This window comes from Orycteropus afer, unplaced genomic scaffold (assembly GCF_000298275.1).
Source record: "Orycteropus afer afer isolate SDZICR_OR568_19922 unplaced genomic scaffold, OryAfe1.0 scaffold00254, whole genome shotgun sequence".
Taxonomy (NCBI): Eukaryota; Metazoa; Chordata; class Mammalia; order Tubulidentata; family Orycteropodidae; genus Orycteropus; species Orycteropus afer.
The window spans coordinates 3,338,790-3,348,910 of record NW_006921841.1 but is presented as its reverse complement, the minus strand read 5'-3'; the positions used below and the strand labels follow the sequence as shown (position 1 = coordinate 3,348,910).

The window sequence follows — 10,121 nt, the reverse complement described above, 5'->3', positions numbered from 1 at the left end:
TCACCAGCCCCTCCTCAGAAGGAAGGTTGGGCAATCTACTTCCATAGCAATACTGCCTTGGTAACCCAAGAAGGGGTCGCTATGAGTCGGTCCGACTCGAGGCACACAACAATGACAACATAGCATTGGGCAAATCTGCTGCAAAAGACCTTTTTCAAGTGCTGAAGAGCAAAGATATCTCCTTGCAGATTAAGATGTACCTGACACAAGAGCCTCATATACATGTGAAAGCTGGACAATGAATAAGGAAGACTGAAGATTTTGAGTTGTGGTGTTGGTGAAGAATACTGAAAATACCAGTGCTAAAAGGACTGCTAAAAGAACTAACAAATGTAGACTGCTAAATGGACTGCTACAAGAACTAACAAATGTGTCCTGGAAGAAGTGCAGCCAGAATGCTCCTTGGAAGCAAGAATGGCCAGACTTTGTCTCACCTACTTTGGTCATGTTGTAAGAAGGGACCATTCCTTGGAGAAGGATATCATGCTTGGTAAAGTGGAGGGTCAGCAAAAAAGGAGAAGGCCCCCAATAAGATAGATTGACACTGGCTACAACAATGGGCTCATGTTTAGCAAGAATTGTGGGGCTGGCACAGGACCGGGCAGTGTTTTGTCTTGCTGTACACAGGGTCACTATGAGTTGGAGACAACTCAGCGGCACCTGACAACCACAACAACCTTTGAACTATTTTATTTGTTTGCACAATTTTATTATTTGGTTTTTAGTCATATTTTTTGTTTAAAAAAGATAATATGTACATGGCATTTATAGAAAATTTAACTAATATTATGAAGAGATGCTTATAACCAAAAAAGGAGGACCACCTTTTATCAAAGGGGTGCTTTTTCTTCTTACCATCTAAATGAAGAATAGCTTTTCTATTTATGGTACTTTATCTAAGTATCTTCAAATACATCATTTGATCCTCACAACACAGTGATGTAGTTATTACTATTCTCATTTTACAGATGAAGGAACTGAGGCTTGGTAAGGTTAAGGACTGCTCAAGGTCACATCACTAATAAGAGGCCAGGTGAAGACTCAAAACTGATTCTATATAGGCTGGTATTTCCTCTATATGCCTTGCTATTTCTCTCATTGTCAGTAGGCTCTTTGAGTAGGTGTGTGAAAATATACACAGTTTCACTGAAGCAAAATAGAGGGTAGGATTCAATCAGCTACTTTTCTCTTTTTAGCCTGACTTCATATGTGGGGAATAAAACACAGAAAATAATCATACATGTCACTGAATTTCTTCCTTAATGGCCTAGAATTATATATACACATAAGCACATCGATTTCAAAAGGTAAACTCTGGCTTTTTTAAATCTTTCTTTTGCTTTGATTATAGGCATTTTAGCAAACTAACTCACTGACTGAACTTGCGTACTTGTATGAAATCCATATATATTTATTAAGTCCAATTACAATTTTATTTATGGTCCCTGGCAAAAGAGAATAAAGGCATTAACTTGTTAGTCAAACAATCTTTTCACTTAAAGATTTTAATAAGATTTCTGATATTAATAAGGTTCACACTACTTATATATTTTGTCTCAGTGTAACATCTTACATTATAATAATGTAACTTTTTCAAAACACAGTGCAAGCTTTCCTAGAAAACTACTTTGACTGCATTTTAATGAAATATAAGGACTCTCCCTAAGCAATGCAAGACAAATAAAACTGGAAGCAGATACCTTCTCAAGACACTCAAGATTTTTAACTTTCTATGCCGCCTCTATTTGAAACTACCTTCTTTGGTTTCTGAAATAGCACCTTAACTTCAGAGTCATGTCTTCTTACATTTGGGTAGGCTTCCCCTCTTTCTTTTACTGCCTTCATGCCAGTGTAGTACCAGAATATATCTTCAGGCCCTGTGTTGTAGTAAATTACACAGTGTGGCTTTTCTAGCCATAAGTCTTTGTAAACTCGGTGGTAGAATTTTCCATGAGCAACTGAGTAACTCCTGATTGTTAATGTTATCCACCTCGGACATTTCTGTTGGGCTTGGCATGAAGCAATCTTCTGGGAAGTTCTCTCTCTCTCCCTCAGGTATATAGAATTCTGATGTTGGGACTGGTTAGTTTGATCACTCTGCCAGGCTCAAAAAGAGCCCTCCTAGAGGCAGAAGATACCTTTCACTGCCAGCTGGGAGACGTGAGAGACATGCACTGCTGAGACAGAGACATGAGAGACATACACTGCTGAGAGATGCGAGAGACACATGCTGCTGAGAGATGTGAGAGAAGTGCTGCTGAGAGACATGAGAGACATTTGCTGCTGAGAGACTGAGAGACACTTTTGGCTGAGAGGCTGAGCGCGTTCCTGAACTTGAATTGTAGCCTGTTGCTTCCCTAATAAACCCCATAATCTGTGAGTTCTGTGTGGCCACTGTAGCAAATTATCAAACCCAGCAGAGAGGTGGTGGGTGCTGTGGGAGGAAGGGTTGGTGTCAGGGTTGGTAAAAGGGCTGGAGGGAGGTGGCATGTCTGGCCTTGCAGGACTAAGCCTTGGGCTACTGATAGTGCTTCTGTCTTCCTCTTGTGGGATTAGAGGAGGTCAGAAGATGCAGCCTCCTTGCCCCTTTGGCAGGTCCTCAGTCTTCCCACTTCATATACTTCGCTCAGTGACTTCACCCATGCCTATCACTTCAATTATTTCCTGGGAATTAATGATATCTGAATACCTATCATGCCAGACCTCAATCCTGAATTCTAGACCCTATTATATAATTCCTTACTTGAAGTTATGCTTTTGAGTTGTGGTGCTGGCGGAGAATGCTGAAAGTACCATGGACTGCTAAAAGAACTAACAGATCTGTCCTGGAGGAAGTGCAGCCAGAATGCTCCTTGGAAGCAAGAATGGCCGGACTTCGTCTCACCTATTTTGGTCATGTTGTAAGAAGGGACCATTCCCTGGAGAAGGATGTCATGCTTGGTAGGGTGGAGGGTCGACGAAAGAGGGGGAGGCCTTCAACGAGATGGATTGATACGGTGGCTGCGATGATGGGCTCAAGTATAGCAGGGATTGTGGGGCTGGCGCGGGATTGGGCAGTGTTTCGTTCTGCTGTGCATGGGGTCGCTATGAGTCGGAAATGATTTGACGGCACTTAACAACAACAACAACAACTTGAAGTTACATGAATACATCATTCTCAGTATGTCCAAAATTGAATTCATCATCTTTCCCTCAATCTTAGTGAATGATAATACCATTTTCCATCTAGGTGCCCAATTCAGAAAAGTTGGACACTTCTTCTATTCTCTCTCTCTCTAACCAACAGTCATGAAATCTTAAGAGATTCTATTTTCTAAATGTGCCATGATATATCCTTTCCTTCCCAAGCCCTTCCTGTCCCAGGTCACTCTCTTAGATTGATGCTCAGAAGATCTGATCTAGACCCCAGCAAAAGTCTCTCAGATGCTCTCTCTGCCTGCTGAGTGTTCCCCCTTTTAAATAACCAATTCTCTAATCAAAAACAACAATGCTACAGAAAGGATTAACGTTCTCAAACAGTATTATTTGTTTTAAAATATCTGACAAACACTCAGAGACTATGAAATCAGCCTACAACTAACTGGCCTTGATACCCTGAGTCTCTGGAGATGTTGCTATCAGTACTTTATAAAATTCAGAAAGCACTCTGACTTCCATTATTTCATTTGAGGGGATGGACAATGATAGAATAAAAGAAGGACTGAGGCAGAATGGAGACACTCTGGGCTAGATAAATGAGCAACTTGGTGGGATTTATACTATTCTGCTGCTGCCTCTTCAAGTAGGAAGGAAATAATATGTCAAATGAGGACTTACCTACTGTCACTGGATGCTGATATTACTATCCTTGTTAAAAGAAGGGGAGCTCCCGTGGCTTGGTGCCTAAGGCATCTGACTGCTAACCAGAAGGTTAGAGGTTCAAACCCATCAGCCAGTCCTTAGAAGGAAGGTTGGGCAATCTACTTCCGCAGTGATACGACCTCGGAAGCCCAAGGAGGGGTCACTATGAGTCGGATCTGACTCGATGGCAGTGGGTTGTTAAAAGAAGATAGGTAAAGGGATTCTGAGAAAGCTTTTCTACCACTTTTTCTGTAATAATTCCTGACATGGAAGGAGGCCTTGGGTCACTCCCTACTCAGACATAATAAGAAAAGGACAGTATGACTGCTGTCATATGCTAGCAGTACCTGACCCAGTCCAGTTATAGCAAGAGAGGAAGCAGGGTATAATGAAGGAAATACATTAGGCACTGAGTACTCTAATTAGGTGTGTAACCTTTGCCAAGTTGTTTGATATTTCTGAGTCCTAGTCTTCATTCTCGGAAGTATAAGCAACCTCAAAACAAACCCATTGCAATTATGATGCATAATGACCCTATAGGATAGAGTAGAACTGCTCCATAGGGTTTCCAAGGCTGTAATCTTTTATGGATGTAAACTGCCTCATCTTCTCCTGTGGAGCAGTTGTTGATTTGAACTGCCACCTTTACGATTAGCAGCTGATCAGTTAACTAAACACAGGCATCTTGTTAAATTGTGTTCATTTATTGTATTCTGCAGATGTTGCTTTTTTTTTACAAACTGAAGGTCTGTAGCAACCCTGCATCAAGCAAGTCTATCAGAGTCATTTTTTAAATAGCATGTGATCACTTCATATCTCTGTGCCACATTTTGTTAATTTTCACAATATTTCCAACATTTTAATCATTCTATTGCACACTTAATAGACTATAGTAGAGTATAAACCTAACTTTTACATGCACTGGGAAACCAAAAAATTCTTGTGACTTGCTTTATTGCAATATTTGCTATACTGAAGTAGTCTGAAACTGATCTCACAGTATCTCCGAGTAATGCCTGCAGTTTTTAGTGTTTTTTGCTGCCAAAAAATTGTTCTCTATCAGAACTCTGCCATGTTTCTAATATTTCTCCTACTCCTGGTCCCATTCTCTCATTCATCCCCCAAACCAATTTAAGGCCTCAACCGTGCCCCCTACTTAGCATAAAATTGTGTACCTCAAGTATTTACTGCCCACACTTCAATATCACAATCACATTTAGAGACTAAAAAAGAATTAACAGTGCCTATGATTCTCAAGAATAAGGAAGACAATAAAAAGAACTAACAATCAAGTCTAGCTCAAAGTGAGTGAGGACTGCTAATGGATAGGATGAAAAACAGCAAATATCTGTAGGTCTATGTAGAATGGCACTTGACTGGTTGCAGTTATTTATGATCGTCCACATTAATGGAAGATACTAAGAAATGCAGACAACCAAAAGTAGTAGACAGTCTTCAAATCAGTTATATGTAGTTTGGGAAGTGCTCTGGTTCTTAAATTTAAATAACACTGATTCTGCTTTCTTAGGAATTGAAACTAAATTATAAAATGTACTGTGAAGAACTGAGTTTCAAAAAAAAAAAAGAAAAAAGGAACTAAGATATTTCATTATGACCATATCCCATCCCTTTACCCAGAACTTTTCCCTTTATCCTGTTGAAGAACTACTCATCAACCTTCACATTTATATAAAATATCAGTCTAAGATGAGTTGCTATAGACTGTTATTTTATTATTTTAAGCCAAACATGCAGAAATATGTCCTTTTCATAGATAAGTATTTCAATTAGCAAGGCAAGTATCTTGCCATAACTAAAATTAATGTTCCTATATTTCTTTCAGACTTCTCTTGACTCTTCTGGATACCTAACAGCCATTGGCATTTGAAGCAAGGTCAGCCAATGTCAGAGATGGCAATTACAAAATAGCAAACTCACTGCCATCAAGTCTACTCCAACTCATAGTAACCCCTCCTTGGGTTTCCAAGGCAGTATCTCTACGGAAGTAGATTGCCCAGTTTTCCTTCCGAGGAGGGGCTGGTAGGTCTGAACTGCCAGCCTTCTGGTTAGCAGTCAAATGCCTTAGGCACTACACCACCAGAGCTCCCACAGGTGACCATTAGATGAATAAATAATTGCCCCAATCCATAGATTACCAAGTACTTAAAAAATAATAATTTTTTAAATAATCTTTTTATCTTTTCCCTAGTGTCAAAGATTTCATGGGATGAGAGGAAAAAATTCACTTACTGGGATGGGTCTGAATCACTTCCTTTGCGTTTTCTTGGAAACTCTGTTACATGTGGACGGAAGAATTCTATAGATACAAGTCTTGTCCCTGGGCTCATACCCACAGAAGTAATGCACTGGTCCTCTTCCACTAGCAGTTTATCTATGAAAAACAAAGCACAATAAGACATTCATATTAAACATTAACTTTACTTTATACACATCCCATATCACACACTTTTAATGGCTTTACTATCTTGAGATTTTTTTAAATTTCTACAAAGAACAACACAATAAAGAATGAAAACTAATTATATACACTCAAATATTGGTTATAAATGTATTTGTTAGTTCATTACTTTTATTAAAAAAAAAAAAAAAAAAAAAATTTTGGTTATTAAATAGACTCCTACAGTTAAAAACAAAAACAAAACAAAAACAAAAAAAAAAAAAAAAAAAAAAAACAGAACTTGTTAGTCCAAGTTTATTTTCCCTATTTGCAAAAGAAATGCATGAATACTATAAACTATATGGAAAACACACAAAAAAGTACGAAGGTAGGGAAAAACCATCGAATTTCACCAACGTTACTATTTTGAGCTATTTCCTTTGAGAACCTTTCTGTAGTTATCATTAAAATAATTGAAATCCTATTGTATAATCTGCTTCATTTACTTATCATTGTGATGTAACATGAGCCATTGAAAACCCTATGGAGCACAGTTTTACTACGATATACATTAATTGCAATGAGTTGGAATCAGTTCCAGGGCAACTGGTTTTACTCATGACATAATAACCTTTCAGTGTTGTTATACATTCTTTATGAACAATTTAAATGACTGTAAAATACACTATCATGTAGATGTGCCACAGTTATTTAAACCCTCTCCTATTGTTAGAATCTATGTTTGTTTTTACATTCTCACCATCCCAAATATATATTTTGCTACATAAAGCTCTTTATCTATTTCTAGTTATTTCTTTTAAATACATCCCAGAAATGAATAACAAAGTTAAGGAACATGATTATTTTTAACGCTGAATACATTTTGCCAAATGTTTTGGTTACTCGTGCCGCTCTGAGAGAAATGTGCAATTTTGGAGGCTAGAAGTTCGAGTTCAAAGTGCCAGGCTCTAGGGGCTGGGTGAAAGCCCCTTGACCTTAGGCTTCAGCTCTGCCTCTGCTCCTGGCCCACTGAAGCTGGAGGCTGTCTCCTAACTCAGGCAGCTGCAAGCTGCTGAGGCTGACAAACCCACGGTTGACAAGTAAAAAGGCACAGTCCTGGTATTACCAAACCACACGGCAGACCACTAATTCAAGTCCAGAAAAAGACCCAAAATCAGCAGGGCATGGCAGGCTGCTGAACAATGACTTGGCTACATGCAGGGTGCAAGCGTGCCAAAAAGCTGGAGACCCTTCCTCAAAGTTGTTTCTTACGTATTGGAAGAAGCCAACATCCTTAAAGCAGCTACTCAGCTGCTCCAGAAGATTGATTCTACCATGGAGTTAATTACCAATCTCACCATGGAGAGTAACTATATCCACTGCCCAGCCACTCAACCAGGCCCAGCCAAGTTGACATACAACCTTAAATACCACACCAAACATGATAGTAAAATCGTTTTTGTCTAAAGTGTGGTTTACTACCTATTTTACAAAATGTAAAAATAAAATCACTATACCACAAATTAGGAGCTCTGGTAGCATAGTGCCTAAGGCACTTGACTGATAACCAGAAGGCTGGCGGTTCAAACCCACCAGCCACTCCTCAGAAGGAAGGTTGGGCAATCCTACTTCTGTAGTGTTACAGCCTCGGAAACCCAAGGAGGGGTCGCTATGAGTCGGATCCGACTCGATGGTACATAACAACAACAACAACAACAACATACCACAAATTACCTATAGTTCAAACCTGGGCCTCCTAAAATAACTGTACTTCTTATATTAAAATGGGTAAAATAATTTTAAACTCATTTGTACTGAATAACATAGATTGAAAATATATATATAAGCAATATGCGAAAGAACTGCAGGAAGAATGCAATAAATCTACAAGGATAGTGAGAGATTTTTTTTTAACACATCTCTTGCAGTACCTGATAGATCAAGCTTTCAAAAATAATAAAGATACAGAATATTTGATCCACATGGTGAACAAGCTTGTTATAATATATATGTTGTTGTTGGGTGCCATCAAATTGATTCCAACTCATAATGACCCATGTGACAGAGTAGAACTGTCCCCATAAGTTTTTCTTGGCTGTAATCTTTATGGAAGCAGACCACCAGGTCTTTTTCCTGCAAAGCCACTGGGTAAGTTCAAACCACCAACCTTTCATTTAGCAGCCAAGTGCTTAACTGTTGTTAAGTGGTTAAAGTGCTAGGCTGCTAACCAAAAGGATAGCAGTTCAAACCTACCAGCCACTCCATGGGAGAAAGATGGGGCTGTCTTTCCATAAAGATTTATAGCCTTGAAAAGACTACGGAACAGTTCTCTGTCCTTATAGGATTGCTATGAATCTCAATCAACTCACTGGCAGTGGGTTTATAGATAGTTGATAGATTGCTATACCTCCCAGCTTCAAAACCCAGGATTGCTTATTTTTAGGCACTCACAGGGCACTTATAAAAACCACTAACAAAGTGGACCAAAAAGGAAATCTCAACGATTTTGCAATATTGAGATCATACATAAAACATTTTGTGACCACAGTGTAATTGTGCTAAAAACCAGTGACTAAAAGCTAACTAGAAAATCCCAATATATTCGGAAATTAAGGAACATGCAATTAATAAAAGGAAGAATTCAAATATAAATTAGAAAATATTTGGAACTAAGTAATAGTAATAATATTACACATCAAAATGTGTGGAGATTCCTAAAACTATTGCCCTGAGATAATCTTTGAACTTTAAACCAAAAATATCCCCTGAAGGTTTCTTAAAACCAAGTAATAGTCTAGCTTAACTAGTAAAAAATGTCTTCCTTTAACATCATGCTCTTTTAAGAACTATCTATATGAGATTAAAATGAGAACAGCAACTTGAAAGATTAGAGAGGAGCTATTTTGGTTACATAGTGCCGCTCTGACAAGAATATACCATAAATGTGGAAAGCTTAACAAACAGGAATTTATTCTTTTATAGTTCAGGAGGCTAGAAGTTCAAGTTCAAAGTGCCAGGCTCTAGTGGCTGTATGAAAGTCCCTTGACCTTGGGCTTCAGCTTTGCCTCTTGCTTCCGGCCCACTGAAGCTAGAGGCATCTCTTCACTCAGGCAGCTACTGGCTGCTGAAAATGCCCAACATCGACAAATAAAATGGCACAGTCCCAATGTTCCCAAACCACACAGCAGGCCATTAATTCAATTCCATTGAAAGTCCCAAGGTCGTCAGAGCATGGCAGGCTGCTGCACAATGACAAAGCTACATGCAAGGATCAAGCATGCCATAAGCTTGAGCATTCCCAAAGCTGTGTCTTTTATATGGGAAGCAGACCACATACCCAAATCAGCTACTCAGCTGCTCCAATAGATTCCACCCTGGAGTTAATACAAATCTCACCATGGGGAATAACCACATTTAGTTGCTCAGCCACTCAACCAGGCATAGCCAACTTGACACACAAACCTAACCACTCACCATGGGGAATAACCACATACAACTAGCTGCCCAGTCATTCAACCAGGCCCAGCCACGTTGACACACAAACTTAACTACAACATGAACCTTAGGGGGCAGTGAGTTTTGTTAACGGGGGAAGAATAACTTAGAAAAGGGAGGTAAGAATGGTTGTACAACTTGAAAAATGTAATCAATGTCACTAAACAGGACATGTAGAAACAGGTGAATTGTGCATGTTTTGCTGTGTATATTCACAACAACAACAAAATAAATAAAATTTAGAAAAAAATGTATGGAGGGAGTTAAAGCATTACTTAGAGGAAATTTTAATCTGAAGCTGCAAAAATGGCAGGGAGGCCACATGTTCCGACCTCCTCTAACCCTACAAGGGGAAGACAGGATTACCAGCAGTAACCCAAGGCCTATT

General features: G+C 39.0%; 1 protein-coding gene across 1 annotated transcript in view; it reads right to left on the bottom strand.

Moving 5' to 3' along the window:
* ARNTL2 (aryl hydrocarbon receptor nuclear translocator like 2) overlaps positions 1-10,121 on the bottom strand; it is a 66,804-nt gene that overhangs the window by 53,178 nt on the left and 3,505 nt on the right. The window contains exon 2 of the mRNA XM_007949800.1: positions 6,091-6,232. Within this exon, the coding sequence (XP_007947991.1) occupies positions 6,091-6,232 (142 nt within the window). The remainder of the gene's footprint in view (positions 1-6,090; positions 6,233-10,121) is intronic.